Below are 21,242 nucleotides of genomic sequence, written 5' to 3' on the forward strand. Positions count from 1 at the left end.
TAAAGTACTAGGAAAAAATCCGAAACTTAGAATTCAATACCCAGCAAAAACATCTCTCAAAAAGGCAAAGTAAGACTCTCAGACACAGAAAAGCTGAAGAAATTAATCACCAGGAGACCTGCACAAGAACTAGGAAAGGAACTCCTTTGGGCAGAAGGAAGATGAAAGAAATGAAGAACACTGAACACGGCGAATATAATCAGGGAAATAATAGCAAATATAAATAAGTATTTAAAAAAATTTTAATCTAAGACATGACCTAAATTTAATAATAATATATGGTTTGGTGTATAACACTTGTAGAAGTAAAGTGTATGACAATAATAGCACAAAACCAGAAGGTGGAAAATGAAAGTATACTATTATATATTCTTATACTATACATGAAGTGGTAATATGTTACTTGAAGATAGATTGTGATAAGTTAAAAATGTATATTATAAACTCTAAATCAACCACTAAAATAACAACCACTAAGACATCTAACTAATAAAATAACTGAAAAACACACTTCTAAATAACCATGGATCAAAGAAGAAACCCTAAGGAAAATTAGAAAGTATTTTGGACTGAATGGAAATGAGAACATATCAAAATTTGGAGGAATGTAGCTCAAGCAGTACTTAGGAAATTTAGAGCGCTAAACACTGACGATTGAAAAGAAGGTTCTCCAAGTAATGATCTCAGCTTCCATCTTAAGAAACTAGAAAAAGAAGAGACAATAATATCCAAATTTTAATCATTAAAAATTCAATCCAAAGAGTGAAAAAAGAGGGAATAAGGGACAAAGAACAGATGAGAAATATAGAAAATAAATAGCAAGATGATAGATGTAAGCTCAATAATATCACAAAACACATTAAATGAAAATGGTTTAAAAACCCCAATTCAAAGCAAGAGATTGTCAGATTAGATTTTTTTTTAAAAAACCCAATACCCAACTATATGTTGCCTATAAGAAATACATTTTAAATATAAAGACACAAATAGGTTAAATGTAAAAGGATAGAAAAGATATACCATCCTAACATGAATCAAAAGAAAACTGGACAGCTTTTCTTAATATCAAAGTAGCTTTCAAAGCAAAGAATACTCCTGAGCATGAAGAGAATCATTTGATAATTTCAATTTTTTAAGAGGACATAATAATCCTAAACATTTATGTACCGAAAAGTAGAGCTTCGTAATACATGAAGCAAACATTGGTAGACCTAAAAAGATCACTCCACAATTACTGTGATATCTCAATATCACTTTCTCAATAATTGACAGAATAAGTATACAGAAGGAAGAACATGGAAGGTTTGAACAACACTACCAATAAGCTTGCGCCAACTGACACAGAAAACTATACCCAACAACAGAAGGCATGGTCTTTTCTAGTGCACATAGAGCATTTACCAAGAGAGACAATATTCTGGGCCATAAAACAAGTCTCGGTAAGTTGTTCAGACTCATAGATTCAGAGAACAAACTGATGGTTGCCAGATAGGAAGGGTGTTGCAGGACTGGGTGAAAAAGGTGAAGGGATTAAGAACAAAATGGTGGATATAAAATAGTCATGGGGATGTAAAGTACAGCACAGGGAATACAGTCAGTAATATTTTAATAACTAGGTATGGCGCCAAATGGATATTAGACTTATCAGGTGATCATTTCATAAGTTATATAAATGTCTAACCACTATGCTGCACACCTGAAACTAATATAATATAATATTGAATGTCAACTGTAATTGAAAAATAAATAAATTTAAAATAATTCAAATTATACAAAGTATGTTGTCTGACCACAGTACAATTAAATTAAAAATCCATAGCAGAAAATTTTCAGAAAATCCCCAAATATTTAGAAACTAAATAATATACTTCTAAATAACCAATGGGTCAAAAAAGAAAACAAAAGGGAAGTTAGAAAAGTATTTTGAACTGAATAAAATGAGAACACAACATACTAAATTGTGGGATGCAGCTAAACCAGTATTTAGAGGGAAATTTATAGTACTAATCACTTACACTAGAAAAGAAAAAAATATCAAATCAGTGAACTCCACTTCTACCTTTAGAAACTAGGGAAAAAAGGAGCAAATTAAATCTAAAGTAATGAGAAGAAAGAAAACAATAAACAAATCATTGAAACAGAAAACGGAAAAAGAAAGAAAATCAATGAAAACCAAACAAAAGCTGGTTATTGTTGTGTGTTTTTTAATCAAAAGCTCACTAAAATTGATACACCTCTATCCAGACTGAACAGAAAAAGAAATATAGAAGTCACCAATCACCAATATCAGTAATTAAAGAAGTGGCATAACTACGGATCCTACAGATATTAAAAATGTAATAAGGGAACATTATGAATAGCTTCACACCTGAAAAAGTCACTACACTGAAGAAATGGACAAATTCTTTGAAAGACACAAACTACCAAAGATCACTCAAGAAAAACAGGTAACTTAAGTAGTCTTGTATCTGTTAAAGAAATTGAATCTGTAATTTAAAACCCTCCTGCAAAACAAATTCTAAGCCCAGGAAGTTCCACTGGTGAATTCTACCTAACATTTAAGGGAAAAATAATACCAAATAAACACAAGTTTTTTTCAGGAAACAGAAAGACTACTTCCCAAGATGTGGAGAACTGGCATGGTCATACAGAGCTGATGTGAATGTCACAGGGCACAATCACTGTAGAAAACAGTGTGTCAATTTCCTTAAAAGTTACACACCTATCAGGGCCTAGCTATTCCCTCCTAGTTATTTATCTAACATACATGAAAGCGTGTATCTACACAAAGATCTGTACATGAATAGTCATAGCAGCTTTATTTGTAATAGCCCCAAACTGGAAACAGTTCAGATGTCCATTAACCAATGAATGGATAAACAAAATGTGGTATTCCGTACAATAAAATACGACTCAGAAATAAAAAGAAATGACCTATTGATACATAAAACAACATGGATTAACCTCAAGATAATTCTTCTGAGTGAAAGAAGGCAGAAAAAAAAAAGAAAGAAAGACAGAAAAGAAAAAAAAAAGCACATACTGTGTGAATCCATTTATATAAAATTCTAGAAAATACAAACTAACCTGTAGTGACAGAAAGCAGATCAGTAGTTGCCTGAGGATGGGGAGGTGGGGTACAGGGAGTGGTGGAATAGTAGGGTTAAAAACGGGTACAAGAAAACTTTAGGGGGTGATGGATATGTTCATTATCTTGATTATGGTAATGGTTTCACAGGTGTACTATATGTCAAGACCTATCAAACTGTACACTTTAAATATGTATAGTTCACTGTATGTAAGTTATACTTCAATAAAGCTGTGAAAAATAAAATCAGGTATGATCATCCAAGAGTCAGTCATGTAGTTTCTCTCATCATGCTGACTTTTGCTACTAAATATCAAGCTAGATAAGCTATATCTAACCCATTCCAACCGAGTACCTTGCAGTCACCTTGCAGTTTGGTAACAGTCACATTTTCCCTGAAAATGAGTTAACTTGAAAAGAGTCCTTTATCGAAGAAGGGAGTTAACAAGGGGCAAAGGAGCAAGTTATAAGGTTCCAAAGTGATGCACTCTGTGGTGAGGGTTGCATGATGGTGGCCGGTAATGGAATATCTACATGGAAGGTAAAGAAGGAAGTGATACAAGAAGAGGAAGGACAAAGAATTAGTGAGACAAAGAGGTGGAATGATAGGAAGGAAAGGAAAAAGGGGAAATGGAAAGATAAAGTGAGTGAGAGACCAAATTCTCCTTTACTCTTATTTTTTCATCCCACTAACTTGTTTCTGATGTCACTGGAGAGATGACAAATGCTTCAATTACTTTCATATGCTGTGTAATGGTTTAGAATAGCAATATTAGAAACTAAATTAATTCATCTTAGAGAAAAGTACTAGCGACCGAGTTAAACAGACTCTTTTCCTTGGTTTTCTGGATATCTTGGTGACAGGTGAGGTAAGGCACCTCCAACCAATTTATATTACTAAAGGGTCATTTCCAGATCAACATTCCCCAGTAATATTTTAATTACTTGTGTTACATACAACCATGGTCGGACATAATTAATCTAGCTAGAGTTGGTCAGTGGTGGGGCAATAATAGCAAAAATAAGACAATAACCATTTCCTGAAGTGCTGTGTAAGCCCCAACTCTGAGTGTTAAAATTAAATCACTTTTATTTTCCACTTCAGAAGACACATTCAAAATAAATCCACATTTATTTTTAGCAGCAAGAAATGGTCTATAAAAATCTTAAGATTTTCCTACCTTGACAAAAATTGTTGAATTGCATTCTTGCAATGCCTCCATTAAACTAATCACATGGAGACACACCATTTCTACCATCTGAAACAACAAACGTGAAAATCAGTAACACAGAAACCATGCAACCTGGTCTGCAGCCATAGAGAACCCATGCCCTGTTCCCATTACGTCTCTCTGTACAATGATTATACAGGAAGACAGGAGTGGTGTATATTTCCCTTCAAAACTTCAACCAGAAATGGAATTTTTAAATCTCCAGAGGTTCTGCAGTTGTCAAATCTTCCTCATCTAACTCGGGCTGCCAGCGGCGTTCAGGTATTGCTCTTGCTAATCTGCCTGCACTGAGATTCACATCGGATCAATGGCTTCTGCTTCCTTCACTCCCAACTACAGAATTCTCTGGGCTTAGGTCCTTTTCTCTGTCGCCATCCTTTCTCCACAGTTTCATCATCTGGAATGGCTGTTTAATTTACTGCACCTCTGTCTTTGCGGCTTTGTTCTCTATGGAACAAGGCAACCACGCTTACAGCAGTTCAAAAGTACAGTAGAGATGATATCCCTTGTCAGAAACCCCTAAGGCTGGACTCTAAATATTCCAGGGGGATTTTACCAGATTGGTTTATGTGGTTGGAAAAACAATTTCAGGATGAAATTCATTTAAATTCATTTATAACATCCTTTATACACAATTCATTTGCAATATTTGATTATCAAGAGAGTTTTGAAGAAGTATTAATGGCATCGAAAAACAAATGACAATAGAAGGACACTTTCAATCTCTGACTTAAGGTAGAAGTCTTTGTTTCATTGTCTGTAAAATATCAGAATAGAATGCTTCATCACCAACATTCTGTGATCCAATAAATGTAATTATCTCCATAACAGTCAGAACTGTTTGTGCACCCCAAATATTCACATAAATGTCCTTTAAATTGAAGTAAAACATCTCTTGCCATACAGAATTGTCTTATAGCATCTGCTTCTCTAAAGAAAAGAAAGTGCTTCACTAAAGAAAATACATAATCCCCTTTCCAATTAGACCTAAAAGAAAATATTTCTCAGACTAATATTCAATCAAAAATCACTTCTGGAATGCCTTTTGTGGACCCAGCAGTGTTGGATTTCTGAGTATGCTGGGCTCATCTCTGTGGTGTCCCCCCAGGTCCCTTACCCCTCGCAGACATGAATTCGACCCATAACCAAGACACTGGCTGCTGCTGTGCCAGCTCAGAAGTCTTCTCCAAAGCAGTACACTGAACCAAAGGCTTCCCTTGTAAATTCCTTCCATGCACCCTCCAACCGTGACCCCACGAGGACTAATCCAAGCTCATTCAATGAAGTGGGCTCATGCTAACCATCTCCAGATATTTTCCAGTAAGGTTTGGAGCAGCCCCTTTTGGTGAACCATCTATATTAAAACAGAACTGGATTTGAAGACGGCGGAGCTTAGTTCCTCCTGGGTAACTCAAAAAAGTGAGGCTTTTTCCAGGTTTTGAGCCCTGGGTGGAACGAGTACCTTTGGTCGGTTTGCTCTTAAACACCACAGAAGGTGACCTAATTGACTAGGGTTTTTCCAAATTGCTTTGGAATCCAAAAGTAATATGATTCTCCCTCCTACTCCTGAATTTATAGCACCCAAGTAGCTCTTAAAGGTGGAAGTTTCATACACATTTCCTTCAACACTAGGCAGAGAAAACAAAAATTGTTTTTAACTGAGTTGACTTGTTTGCTTTACTTTTCATTTGCAATCCTTAATGAGAACAGACCATCCAGTTTATAACGTAAAAATTCATCAATCCATTTATGTAATGTTTCAATGGAGCTCTTGAAGACGGGTAGTGTGAGGACGCGAGTGGTTTACACATGTTGCGATGCCATCCAAGAGGGAAAGCGGATGTGTGAACTCACCACTTTGTTGTGGGCCATCAGCTGGAGGATGCTGGGGGTCACCCTACTCCAAAACTCCAGTGCCGTCAGGATCGCTGTGAAGCTGAACTCATTCTGACTTTGGACGTTTGTAGCTACGGCACTTTGTTCGCAATACACAGTCCAGAGCTGAGCAAAGATAAATGCATGGAAGAGGGAACACATGTGCAGCACGGAGGTCTGAAGAGAAACAAAAGGAAGAACTGTTACATTCTAGTGGGTTGTGCTGTTCCCTGCGCCCTCCTCGCGTGGCTCTGGCCTTCGCAGGAGCACAGCCCACGCACAGCGAAGCCAAGTGATCCCAGGCCGAAGGAGTTTGCTCCAAGTCACAAATTTGTGATTCATCACCTTAAGATAAGCCGCTCTTCACTCGGTCAGTGGGAGTGTGCTTAGAGAACAAAGCATCTTTTCAAAGAGAAGGCACGGTAGTTTGCAGAATAAATCTACCCACTCCTCTGCCCTTTAATGAAACTAACATTCCCATCCCTAAACTAGACTAGGAAGAATAATCATTCTACCATTTTAGGGTGTTCCCGCATCTGTAACACGGGGATAACAGTACTCTCCTCAGAGAGTTGTAGTTAGGAGTAAATGAAGTGATACACATGAACACATTGCCCAGCACTTAATAATTATACTACTAGTAGTAGTAGTAATAGTAGCAGCAGCAGCAAAGATAGTATTCCTGCCTGTGGTAAGCACTGACAGACTGAGCACCGGCAACGTCCCAGACTTTTCATAGGTCACCCCCATAATTCTCAAACCATCCCCTCATCTGTTGCACAGATAAAAAAAACTGGAGCTCAGAGGGGTTAAGTAACTGTTTCAAGGTCACGAAATCAACAAAGTACCATCCTTAGGAATCAAACACAGATCTAAGTTGAAATGTCAGAAACGGACTCCGTAATTCCTCTTGCAAACATCATTCAGGTCGTGTGGATGGGTCTGTATTTTATCCCAGAGACAGCTTGTCCTGCCCCAACCCACCAGGACCTCCCAGAATCTGCCTCAGCTCGGGGAAGGGCCCTTGGCTCCTCACAGATGGTTAGTATCAATGTGCCTAGTTGGCTTGTACTGGCTCATGATTGATGCCTGCCTTGGGCTTTATTCCCTAAAGCACATCATCTGTCTCTACAATTTAGAAAGTTCCTCTGTGTAGGTGATTCTAATGTGTACTTCAATTGAATCCCCGACTGGCCTTCTTATTTTCATTTTGTATCTTCATATAGCCCTAGAGATTTGAGTTGAAAAGATAATGCATGAAGAATTAGATAGAGCATACATTTTCCTCCACTTCACATCTGGTTCTAAAAACTGCTCACAGAATTTTTATTCTATTTCCAGCCTCTTATTTCTCTTCATTATTTTGAAACAGAAATGCCTAGGAAGCTAACTCTTGCTTCCCTCCCTAATTTATCTTCATAAAAGTAAACCAAAAAACAATTTAGGGGGAAGAAAAGATAGTCTGGGAATTGAAACAACTTTAAATAAGGCATTAGCACAAACTCGCTTTCCTAATATCCACAGGAGGTCCAGTGATAAGAAGCATTTTCTTCTCAGGAGAAACATAATTGGCTGATAAGGGTTTCCATTAGCAATTTTGATGCATATGGTCTTAACCTTGCAAAAATCACTTACCTTTGATTGCTCTGGAAATCCAATCAGGATAACAATAAGATGGTCTGCAATATGGGAACCTGCATCCAGAGGTATGGGCAGGCACGGAGAGGAGGCATTTGGACACACTGCATTATGAGTGAGGGACCCGAGAAGCAGCCAGGACAACAGACGGATGTGGGAGACGCACTCGATGAACTCTTTCGGTCTATTAGAGAAGAAGGTGTAAAGATGATTTTATGTTCTCTGTTTCACTGGGTGCTCAACAGATGCTTATTGATGGAAGGGATTAAAAGTGTGGTCTTGTAGACAAATACATAAAACAAAACACCAAGGTGACAGAGTGCTAAAAAAGTGATGTATCTGTTTTTCTTGTTTCCCACTCTAATCCTGGATCTTAGCTTCTTGAGTAAAGAGCAGCCATTAGTGACAGAGGATTAAATCCCATTCTTACACAAACCTGGCTGCCTTTCTAACTAGCTTCTCTTTCTAAGCTGTTTCCTTTCCTGTCATTAAAAAGTTTGACATCCCGACTTGAGGGGAGGGAATAGTGGACGAGGTAGATATAACACACAGCCACCCATTTTCCTGCTTTCCAATAATTTTCTCCTCCTGCCCTCCTCACCCTCCACTCCAAACCTTTCCTTTAGCCAGTTAAGTAACTATGGAAAATAGCAGGCTCGAGCCTGCTCTGAGCTCCCAAATAAACTACCCATGGGCACCTCTCTCTTCTTAGCCTCCCTTGCAGGTGGGACCCGGGACTCACACCTCCTTGTACTCGATTTCATTTCTGCTATAGATTTTGTTCCAGCTACAATCTAAGCTTGAAGGAAGAAGCTTATGTAAGTGCTCAATAAATACCTATCAATTTATTTAACGAGTTGAAATTAAGAGTTAAAAGGGTAGTTCTAAACTCCAAGTTTTCATCAACCCTCAGGATGTCTGAGGATTTTGTATGAGGGCAAATTTCTTTTATTGGCAGCGTGTCATGAAGGGCTCACATTCAAAAACGCTGCTGGGTCAGCAAGTAAGTATGGGGGTGAGTCTCGATTTCCGTCTTCCCAACCAATCGTATTCCCATCCCATAAATCTTCAGTGCGTTCATTAGCTCTCGCTGAGCCCCAGGAAGCTCAGGGTGCTTCCTGCCTTATTTACCCTCATCGCTGGAATAATAAGGGTCTTACCCTTGTTGCATTGCGGAAGGGGGATGATAGAGCCAAGGCAGATAGCGAATCACAGCCTTATTATCTCTGTGGTTGCCCCGAGAGATTTCCATGGCTGCGATCTGAGCCAGCCCAACTTTGAGATGTCCACCAAAGGTATCTTCATGCAGAGGCTGGGAACATGTCTTCATGTGGCTCTACAAAACCAAACAGTGCTTTGTGACTTTGGCAGAGTACCAGGACACATTCCAGGGCAGTCTTTAGAAAGATTGGCTTGTCACTTCCACACCTTCTATCACTACTCCCAAACATACAACCCACTGAAACGTCTTCCATGGCTTCCCACCATTCTTAGGATAAAGGAAAAAAGAGATTCCTTAGCATAACCTACAAAGCCTAGAATGCTCCAGCTCATGCAGACTTCTGCATCTTACCCTTCCTCCTTACGGTCCCGATTACACTGGTTCCTTCCCATTACTGGCTTTTGCTCTTGCTCTTCTCTGCCTGAAATACTGTTCCTGCCTTTCTTTACCTACTTAACTGCTATTCATTGCTTGGATTTTAGCTCAAGTGTCACTTCCTCTGGGAAGCCTGCCTTCTCTGACCTCCCTGGCTAGATCATACCATCCTTTTAGAAGCTCTCATGCTGCTGTCTCCAGAGCAACTGTGAAAGTCACAATTTTACTTCAGTTTGTATGAAACTTGCATTAACACTGGCGTCCTCTGCCAGAAATGAGGGCAACTGCTCTTATCTGTTTTGGTTCATCGTTGCATCTCTACTAAATGCTTAGAACAGGGCCTGGTACATTATAGGTGCTCCATACATATCTGTTGAATTAATTTAGAAAAATGTCTTTGCTCAGAGTGGCTTAGCGAGTGGAAAGAGCACATCTGAACTGGGAGTTGAGACGTAGGTTCTAGACACAGTTCTGTCCTAATTAGTCACAGAGACTTAGCTAAGCCACTGGACCTTTCTAGTCTGTTTGTTGACACTATGTAAAATCAGAGGGGTGGACTATGTCCCCAACCTTTTGATCTTCGTGGGTTCTTCTTGTTTTTTTCTATATTTTGAGAGTGACTATATAAAACAAGCTAAAAATGTTTAGGTAACAATCGTTCCTTCTTTCTTGTATATCAAAGTCATTTTAAGTGTAGGCACCCAGTCAGTAGTCAGTCACCAGTGTGTGATCAAACGCTAAGGGAGCCTACCCGGAAATGACTGGGTTTGGATAGTGCGAGAAATCATCAGTTTAAATTTTGACTCTACTTTCCCCTTAGTATTTGCATATCTATTGCTGTCCCAAGAAACACTCAGGTCATGTGAGCGGAGTTTGGCAACTGAGCTGGGTAGTGAAAGGACCATATTTTTAGCTGATGAACTTCTGGCATGACTAGATCCTGTTTATCAAAAAGGAATCATTTAATGCCAGAGTGCAATCTGGTGGCTCGTGTTTAGATTCTCTCCTGCCCTCTGGCCAGGGCCTTCCTCGGATTTCTCAGACTATCAATCTTTTAGCTCCTCAGTTCGCTCATGGCCGGGAAATGGGCTTGCATCAGCAATTCAATCTATCCAGCAAAAGCATCAATAAGCTCAACAACCGGGATTTTGCCCATATGCGAATGAAAGTTTGTTCCATCCCTTGTCTTTAATTATTTTCTTAAAGAAGATAAGCTCAATGCAGACCAAAACCATAAACAGCTTTCTTTTGCATAATGTGTTACAGTTTACAAGTCTCTTCATGTGCACTATTTCACATGAAACCTCGTAACAGTGAGCAAAGGTAGGTATTACTACCGTAGACTTGTTCTGCAAATGACACTGTGACTCTAAGGAGTTAAACGAGGCTCTGTGGCATAGCGAAAGCTAATGGTTTGGGAGTCGCTACAGCCTTAGGTCAACCCTGACTCCACCACTTACTTATCAGTGGTGTGACCTTGAGCAAATTACTACACCACCTTGGGCCTCAGTTTCTACATTTGTAAAATGCAGATAACACCTTCATAGGGGCATTGTGAAAACTGAATAAATAGCAAAAGTAAAGCTATGCACAGAGCTGATGCTATGTAAATATTCTTTCCTTTCTCCTTTCCCTCTTTGTGCAGGCGGCACTCAGTTCTTCTGACTCCCCAGATAAGGGGCGCATTCAATAGCTGCTTCTCCAGGTAACTGTCAATTCCCATCTGGTCTGCTCAGCTCTCTAACGACGGCTGTGTGTTTCGTTAACCTGAGACATGGGCAGACGTATGTGTGCTTACCTTCAGTTTGGTCAGCATGTGCATGTCTGCCATGAAGTCCAGCACTTCGCCGACGTACTGCCGCATACACTCCATGGCCGCCGTCCCGCACTGCAACACAAGACACCGCTGGGTCGCCTGCGCTGAGGCGCTGTCTTCATTTTTCCCCTGACGGCCCTGATTGTCTCGCTCTGGTTTCACACTGTTTGCTAATGAGTTGTTTCATTTTCTGGATTTCTGACTCACTCCACTACTCTCAGCATAGTCTGTGATTGTCTGCCCAGAGTTGGGACAAAAACTGATACAAGGTTTGTGGCGGAGAGCAAAGAAACAGGGACGGCCTATGGGAGACAGCATTTACATGCTTTCTCCCATAGGGTGATTTAACTGGTTTCTGTTGGATTGTTTTTAAACAGGTCGGTACACAAAGTTGTAGACGGGGTGAGGTATGTGTCTCAGTGTCTGTGACGTGAATCACCCTGAAACTACAGCAACACTTTACCACTCTAGGGAGTCTTAGAAACACATAAAAAATAATGTGCCACCAAATTCTACCACCTGCATCTTGACTCTTTTCTCTATTAAAGTATGGAAACAAATATCGTGTTTGCTGAGTCAAAAAAAATTATATTCAAGTCACAGTTTATCTCTTATACATGGTAGGTATGCTATTAAAGAGATAAGTGTATTACTGTTGCATTCTTGCTAGGGATACAGAAAGAAATGAAACCGTCATCTTCCCCAGATATTAGCAGTGTGTTTGGGAAGTTTCAAAGGAAAAGAAAGTACACTTGTGTTTCAGGTTATTAAATGGCAGAAGCCTGCTCTCTTGAGGCAATGCAGTGAATTTAGGATTATAAGCAAAGAAAAGGAAAAATGAACAGACAGGCGGCTACATCAAAGCTGCATGAGAGAACCCACCCATCAGGCAGGGTATATAAAGTGGATCAAAAGCGCGCCGTCTTTGAAGCCATCTGAATACTATGCTAAGGCTTTTCTTAGCTTTCTTTAGGAAAATCTGGAACATTATACACTTAACTAGCTCACCCAGTCAGAAATCATTTTCCCATATTCATGTAAATCTGCACAGCACTGAACTATATCACCTTCTATCTCTTCTAGAATGTTACGCCTGTCAGTTCCTCTGACAGGATAACAAACAGTAAAATAAGGTCAACTGGCAGCTCTGTCAGAGTGTTTTCCAAGCATTTCATACGTTCTAAGGTTTTCTTCTTTTAATTTAATTCAAGTGAAGGAATTATAAAAGGTTATTGTGTTTCTGCTTTTGGAATATTAATCCTTTAGTGCAAGAAAGGATTTCCCCCCAATTTATTCCATTTTCTCTGACCTTTCACATGTCATGCAAATAGGAGCATATACTCTGTTCTTGCAGTTCTTGAAAGGGATTTGTTTCATTCACAGGCAATATTTTATACCATTTCAAGTAGGCAAATGTCATAGAAAATAATTACCAGGTGCATTATTCAATACTTGTCTTTAAGTTTAAATTGCAAAAAATGAGAGCAAAGAATTTACTATTACCCAGTTACTTTTGCTCGAGAGACAGCAACTCATCTAACAAGAGCCTCAAAATAAACTTTGTAATCAGGATAGTCTTAGTGAGCCATCTACACTTATAAAACAAAGCATATAATATCCAATATCACGCCCCACCTTTTTTTAACTCTGCAAAATGTAAGTATAATTTTAGGTGTTATTAAAAAAAAAAAGTCAATCTCCCCTTGTTTCAGAAAGCCTATATTTATTTCAATAAGAAAAGTTATGGTAAAGGTGTTGAAAACATACTGTAAATTCAAAAACATGAACTGAAGTGAATCATAGCCAATTCTTCCTCAAAACTTATGTCTGATTTTTAAAGTTACGTTGCTTAGATTATAAAAGTAACGTGCTCAATGTGGGAAACTTGGAAAATACAAATTAATAAAAAGAAAAAGAAAAATCACCATAATCCTAACTCCTGTCCTTCACCTGTGAGACAGCCACTGTCCAAGTTCTTTTGAGTGCATGTAACATACAGATATACATATAATTTTTATAAGACTGAGGTAATTTTTTCTAACCTGCTTTTAAAATAAATCCACCATAAGCATTTTTCCAATTAATTAAATATTCTTTGAAAAATTGACTTGGTAACCACCTAATAGTCTATCTTAGAGATATACCTTATTTTATTTAAACAGTTGGACATATTTTGTTTTCATATTTTTGCTATTTTAAATGCTGCTTTAATAAATATACTTGTGTATAATTCCTTATGTGCACATTTAATTATTTTCCTGAATCTATATTCACAGAAGTAAATTGTCAAGCTGTTCTTCAGCATGGTTGTACCATTTTTCATTACCACCAGTAGCTTATAAGGATGCTTGTTTCACTTCATCAACAACAAGTTTATTCATTAAGAAAAACCTGCTGATTTACTGGCTGATTTTAAGTTTTATATTTTTTAATATTCTAATATTTTACAGTTCACTGATGGCTAGTGAGGGTAAAAGGTATATTTTGAACGGCTTATTGGTCATTGGAGAGGGTTCTATATGTGGATCCTCTATGTGGATTCTTACAAGTTTTTGCTTTTTGGTTGTTATTGAAATGTTTGTCTTTTACTTGTTGATTTCAATAAATGTTTTATATACTAAGGATATTATCTTTTAGCTATCACATAGCTAGCAAATACTGAGTGTTAAAGAATTAAACAATAAGGAAACCAGTGCGTGTGCAGCAGAGACTGGCTAGCTACTCACAGAACCATTTCTCGTCTTCCCCAGCATGCAACTAGACCATATTTCCCATCTTCCTTTCCAGTTAGGTGTGGCCATGTGACTGAGTTCTACCCAATGAAATGTGAGTAGAAGAAATATGCATCACATTTAGACCTGCCCCATGGAAACCTTCCGCGTGCCATAGTCTCTTCCCTTTTCCCAACCACCAGCTGATTATAGACGACTGCACACGATGGAAGGAACATCCCTAAGTGCTCATATGGAAGTCCCCTCCCTCTACTAATCAAGATACCTATTTAAACTTCACATTAGCAAACAATAAACTTTCTGTGTGTTGTCACTGAGATATTGGCATTTTATTTCATAGCATCTTACATTACTATTAAGAACTCTTTAAAAACAGTCTAGCAATTCTACTCCCAGAAATCTATTATAAAGAAATAGTCTAAAATATGGATAAAGATTTAAGCACAAAGGTAGTTATCATCTTGCAGAATACTGACAATACTAAAATAGCAAAAATAATTAATGTTCGTTAATATTAAGAGTTAATGTTTACTCAGCACTTATATGTCTGGCACTATACTAATATGTTTGACATGCATTATCTCATTCAATTCTCAGCCTAGATATTGGGCCCTGTTATGTCCCCTTCTACAGATAATACAAATCAAAGAATCATACTCGTACATTAAATAACTTTCCTGATCACACAGCTAGTAAAGGGCAGACCTCATTCTCTGGTGTGAATCTAGCCCCCACACTCTTAACCACTATTCTATGGTACATTCAAATGAGATAATACAATGGAGCCATTAAACCTTAGGGAAAATGCTTACGACATATGAAGCCAAAGTGGCACTTATATTATGGTTTCAACTGTGTTTACACAACTATACATAGAAAAAGAAAATACATTAACATGTTAACAGTAAAATTATCTCTGTGTTGAAAGATGTTTCCTCTCTCATAAAATTTCTCCATATCAAAAACTAAATAAATAAATAGTATTTAAAAAAATGTTTAGCATTGTGGGTAAAACTGGAATACTTATAAATGTAAGTTAATAAAACCCTTTTGGAAAACAGTATGAGAATACATACCATTCAAACATTCCTACTCTTTGACTAAGAAATTTGTCCGAAGGATATAATTCAAAATAAAGGTAAAGATGTTCTTTGTAGGAATATATATGTACTAGCAAAGAAACTGGACAGTATATAAATTTCCAACCATATGGGAATAAGCTAATTAGGATACTGAATAGATCAAGACAATGAAAAATATTCTAAAACAATGGAGTTCTCATTTTAAGGCAGAAGAATTATAGGTGATCTTTTTCCTTTATTTAAATTTTTTTCTACTGAAAATTTAAATAATTGTTTTCAATGAACAATTAATCTGGAAATCTGAAGTTTCTGAATGTGTTACAATAAACTTGCTTTTAGTAAGCAATTGTGATTTCTCATCTTCAGTCTTGTCAATGAGAATCATAATGTACTTTACCAAATAGTTCAGTAGTTGATAATAATGGAAATTTTTTAATTTTCAGAGGAAACATTATAAAAGAAAACAAGGTATTACCATACTTATTTCTTCTTGGAAGTAGTTAAATCAAATGGGTTAATGGGAGCCAACATAAGAAAATTGATTCTGGAAAAACTGAACTGTAATCAAATCTATTCCGTATGTCTGGTCATTTCTTTCCTTAACTCTCTGCTTCAATTTCAGTCATGTTTCCTGGAATTAAAAGTTGCCAGGGGCTTGGATTAAATTTTCGTTAGTGCTCTTTTTTAAAAGATGCTAACATGTTTTCAATTTTGTAGTGTTTGTTCTATCAAAGTGAACCAGGCCACAGGCCAAAAATACTTTTTTGCTAAACGAGGAAATGAGAAGAAATATACAGTGTAGACAATTAATTCAGTCCGACTTACTCCAGGTACAGAGGCGATCATCTGCTTGCTCAGGATTGTTGACTCAGCTAGTTTGGTTCCAGCATCTGCACAAATAAACTAATAAGAAATTGAAAGGATAATTATTTTGAAGAGCATTTGGACAGTAATAAGTCGTCTATAATTGTATTAACTTGGCTTAAATTCATTAGTGTTTGCTTTTGTGAAAATCTGCCCTGGATTTATGGTCCTTGCTAAGCACGACAGTTCATTCCTCTCAGAAACTCAGAATCACAGTACTGAGATGAACACACAGATTCTCACTTTACCCAGACAGCTAAGTGGCACTGAAATGGTGTATCTGGTCGAGGAAGAAAGGAAAGATGTCAGCACTATCGGATGTATTCTGAAGTTATTCTATTTATTCTTTAGCACTCTTGACAGTTTCTGAATGCTCATAGATTTTTTTTCTCAGACTTCAATCATTATATCATACATTTAGAATGAAAACTGAAGAACAATCAGCCTCAGAGCGAGTATTCTAGCTGTGTCTTCCTCTCCAAGGCCGCTGACAGTCTCTGGTCTCCCTTCTCCCATTCCATTCATGCCTCTCCTCTGTGCTGATCATGACCCCACCTCCTGGCTGGTGTCCCCACAGGACTTTTCACACTTCCATTGTAACACTCATGACATTAGATTGCAATGGCCTATGAGTTTGTTCCTTAACCTGCTACGAGCTCTTGGAGAGCAGATTCAATGCACCTCACCCGGCCCCCAGCACTAGCTTTGTGCCTAACGTCTCAGAAGGGCTCAGCAAGAGTTTGTGAAATGAATCGATTAATCAATTATGACTTGAGATCACGATGAGGATGGGTTTGCCAGATTACAATTAAATTTCTTTTTTTTTTACAGATTTTTACAGGTATTTCCCACGTAATGCAACATCCCACTATTTATTAATGGTTTTAGGGCAAAAGTTGAACATGAAGCCTGTAGAGTTTGCTATGAGCAAGAATTTCCTGGTTCATTTCTCTGTCCTGGCCTCTGCCCAGTGGCCCCAACCACTTTGGGATCCAAAGCTAAGGCTCGTAGGCAGGGTTCAGAGGCTCTGAGGGAAGCTCTGACACTGACAGCTCTTCCTTCTAATCCATTTCACTCTCACAGTGGAAGAGCACAGAAAAATTAGGTATGTCAAGATGACGAGATGAATTCAGCTAGGCAGGCTCGTCCCTGTCAAACTGGGGAGAATATGGGTTAGGGTCACAGAGAAAATCTCAAGGAGGCCCGACAAAGGAACAGAAACTAGCACACTGCAGGCCAATCAGGGGTCAGAATCAAAGCATTATTAATAAGCAGCAGGTTTTGGCTAACAACGAGGAGCTCTGAGCCAAAGGCTGTCAGTACAGATAACTGAGCAGGGGTAAGAGGACAGCAAGCAGAGCTGTCTCGAAAGCCACATGGCAGGAGTGGACACACATCTCCACGCTCACATCCTGTCATTTCCATGTGCCTCAAATATAGTTCCAGAAAGACGAAGAATCCATTGGGCCATTAACTCGGAATCTAGAAAAGCAAGTGCCAGCTAGTAACATCCGGGGAATACATAAAATTTTCCATTATTTTATTTATGAATGCTCTCCTAACTTGGGCTTATTTCTAATATAAGGAAAAGTATATAAATCAGGATTTTAAGAAAGTTAAAGCCTATCACTTTGGCCAAAACCTGGAATTTAAAACTCTGATAGAAGTACATAGTGAAAAGAAGGAACACTCCCCACTTCCTGGCAGATATGGCATGTTTTCCCCATAAAATGTATTTTCAAAAGCTATCTGAGTCTGCCCTCTAAGACAAACTACTTATAACTAAGTTCCAAAACGTCTGTCAGGACACAAACACTTTCAGTAATTATTTTACAACAGAAATGAGAGACAGCACAGCTAGGAGAGGCTGCATCTGAGGGTGAGGGAAGGGGAACTTGCGGAGTGGGAAGTGCTCGGAGGTGTGTAAAGCCCTCAGCCCCATCAAGGATGCTTCCACTGTCTGCCTCTGCCCTTGAGGGCAAGATAAGATTTGTGAAGAAGCAAAACTTCACATGTTTCTCTCTCTCCTTTTGGCAGAAGCGTTTCTCATGTACCATACTCAGCAAAGTAGCATAATGTAAGTAGATGGTCAGCCACGTAGTGTCAAGAGATGAGGCCGAGTTCAAATGTCTGATTTGTAATAACTCTTAGAAGTCACAATTAATCAAAAATCACCCCAAAAGTTATGGAGGCACTGTGGAAAGTCTGGTGTATTAAAGAGTATGAAAGTGCCAAAACCTCTAAAAACATCTACTATTTATTTTTTTTTATCAAAGCACTTTAATTAGTGTCATTGTACGTACTACGTACCACTAAAACCCTAATAAACCCTTCTGTCTTCATTTTCTATAGCTGCCAACCAGGAACTGAAAAATTCCATTATAATTTTTTAGAACTGCTCAAAATATAAAGATATAAATCAAGACAGAGGAGGAAAGGATGACTGCTGTAGAAGGAAGAATTCTATACTTTCAGATACAAATATGCCATTTGAAACACGCACTCCCTCATGAATACAAAAGAAACACAATGTCCATTATGTGTCATCGTAACTGATCAAAATGAGACTCAAAATAGCATCTCCACCTCTCATCCCAGAAAGTGATCAGATTATTACTAACTCAACTAATATTAATAACCCCACATTAATAGTAATTGTGAATTAAAAGCAATAGCAGTACCGCTGGCATTTCTTTGTCCTCCAGCCCACAACTAACCTATCTTTAAAAGAAAACCTTTCACCCACACGATCTCTCACACTTGAATATGCAGGTATATCCCACACAGTGGGAGTATTACATGTAAATTAGCAGAATGTCTATTCTTGACACATAATAGGAGCTGAGAAATTTTTTGTGATTTGAGCTTACATAGCCTTTATGGTGGCTTTGAATGAATTATCACTCTGTTATGAAAAATCTGTTTTAATCCATCTTGAGAACACTTAAAATAACCTCCTACCTGTAAAGTACCTACAGCAGACCAGCAGAAGAGAAAATGTTATAAATAAAAGCAAAACTGTCAATAGTTCTGAATTGAAACAGGATAAGGCCTCTATCCAAAGGGCAGAAAAATCATGCCCTGATGGTCAACAATTTAGATTCTGAAGAATACATAATTTTTTTTCTATTTGGCAAATCTTTCCTGTCTCCATGCTTCTTTTTCATTAAAAAGAAAAAGAAAAAGAAAAACAACGACACACTTGAACATTTAAGGCCACCTGACTTTATATTTGCATGTAAGTGAGAACAGAAGGAGTCAGGGCTGGACACTCACTATAGCAGGCTGGAAGATTTCCCATGATGCCCGGCGTCTAGGAAGAATTTCTAGGTTTTGAAAAGCAGGTTGGTACTGTCACTACTTTAAAATGTTTAGTGCTTAAGTGATCTCACATTCTTTGGGCAAGTGTTCCATTGTTCTTTAGGGGGACTCTTACTGACAGTATTTGGTAAACAACAAAGGCACGGTCTATATAAGACAAGACTATAAACAGCTCCATCTCTATGAACTCATCTGTCTATTAAGTTACAAATTCAAGAAGTAGTGGGGGATATACTCTCGTGGCCCCATGGGGTGAAAGAATGAAGGGTAAATCCAAGGTTTGTGCAACTGACTCTCTTCTCACTAATGGGAGGTATCATTTATGATGGATCACCAGGGGAGTTTTCCTTCCAATTGTTGCTTTCTTTTCGGTTTCCAAGCTGCATTTTCAGTTAAACAAAGCCTCCCTGACTGCCTTCAGACGATGGTCACTGATGTTTATGAAGGAAGTCACTGTCTGCCCCAGATACATATCTGTCCATACAGCGAGCTCATCCTTCTGGAGCCAGGAACTGACGCGTCCCATCAGTAAAGGGGAGGGAGAGCTCTTCTCTGACTCCGGGCTAGATTCTCTGACCAAAGAGAAGCTACCAGAGAGCAGGCAATCCGCTCTGCTGTCTTCCAGAGAATACCTGGAGAACCCAGGCAGTCAAGGGCAAGAGAAAACGGAACTGGAAAACCCTACAGAAAGATGCACTGTTCTTGAACAGAGAGAGAAAAGCTGCTTCTCCCTCTTCTCACGAGTGGCCCCACGGAGGTCTTCTCTCCATAACTTAGCCAGGAACCACAGGGCAGATACTGGGCCTACTTCTGTTTTATTTCAGTAGGCCTCACTTGTGTTTCTCTCAGTAATAAGAATGGTTTATTCTAAGAGTTTATAGAACAAAGACATATGACTTCAAAATGGCATTAATGCTTAACATTTCTTGTTGGATGAGACTGAGACGTTATTTATAAAGTTGTTCCTTGTGGACATAATCTCAAAACGTCTCCAAAGTACCTCTCCAACCTAAATAATTTTATAACTTGATTGTTTTGAATTTAACTTAATGAATCAATGACAAATACATATTTGTTTCAAAAAGATAAAAATAGCATTCCCTTTGAAATGGTAAATGAGAATCCAAAAGAGCACATTTGGAAGAATCCAATTTTTTGCCTTTTCTTCCTAAAACGAACTTGTTTTTGTTATTTATTCACCTAGCTGTGATGCAATAATCACTGTTTTCATGGTTTCCTTAAGCATGGGGTAATTTTAACTGTCAGAGTTTTTTTGCTATCTTGTGATAAGTGCTTATTATGGTTGGCTAATGCACTTCATAGAAAACCAGCCCCCAGCTGTAGTCACAACATGAGGGGCTAGATCCCAAAATCAGCCATGCAAGTCTGCTCTGCTCAAGACTGGTAGCAATGAAGGAAATGCTCTCTGATGCCCGCAGGAAAGCATGTTCAGGGTCTAAAAACCTAGGCCATTTTGAGGTGGCAGCTCGCCAACCGAAACGCTATCAGAAGCAACTGACTCCTACATTCTGTCCACCTGCTGGCCGTAAATCCCTCGTGAGCGATTTCCCTAAGCCCAGTTCACCTGCCCTCTCCTCCAAACCAGCGCTGAGCCCACTAATCGCTGTGGCCACTCGTGTCACAGTTGCTTGTACTCAAAAGCAGTATTGCTGCTGATGTGTGAGGAGGAGGAGTGGCCGACGGCAATCCACTGGAAGAGATGCAAAATCTGCCTCTCCTCAGGAACGCAGGTGTTTTCTGGCTGTGATTTCACCTGTCTTCCTTCCTCTTGGGCTGACTCGCATCTTGGTACAATGGGAGCCATGCCATTCTGACTACATCACGCCCAACATCCACTGCTGTCCTTTTGCAGCAATCACTGCTTTCCAACAGCTTCAGTCTGCCTCAGAAAGCTCTTCAAAGGCAACTGAAGACCACTCTTCATTGAAGGTACACCAATTTTTTATTAAATCTCAAGGCTTTGAGAAAAACTCACT

The 21,242-nt window shown here is 38.7% G+C and overlaps 1 protein-coding gene across 17 annotated transcripts in view; it reads right to left on the reverse strand.

Moving 5' to 3' along the window:
* The window catches only part of UNC79 (unc-79 homolog, NALCN channel complex subunit), a 233,123-nt gene that overhangs the window by 7,270 nt on the left and 204,611 nt on the right, over nt 1-21,242 (reverse strand). For all 17 annotated transcript variants that reach the window (XM_074327017.1, XM_019745590.2, XM_074327014.1 and 14 more), the window contains 6 exons: nt 15,886-15,963; nt 11,229-11,318; nt 8,994-9,169; nt 7,831-8,017; nt 6,175-6,372; nt 4,270-4,347 (listed from right to left, as the gene is read on the reverse strand). In XM_074327017.1, the coding sequence (XP_074183118.1) occupies nt 4,270-4,347; nt 6,175-6,372; nt 7,831-8,017; nt 8,994-9,169; nt 11,229-11,318; nt 15,886-15,963 (807 nt within the window). The remainder of the gene's footprint in view (nt 1-4,269; nt 4,348-6,174; nt 6,373-7,830; nt 8,018-8,993; nt 9,170-11,228; nt 11,319-15,885; nt 15,964-21,242) is intronic.

This window comes from Rhinolophus sinicus, linkage group LG03 (assembly GCF_036562045.2).
Source record: "Rhinolophus sinicus isolate RSC01 linkage group LG03, ASM3656204v1, whole genome shotgun sequence".
Lineage (NCBI taxonomy): Eukaryota > Metazoa > Chordata > Mammalia > Chiroptera > Rhinolophidae > Rhinolophus > Rhinolophus sinicus.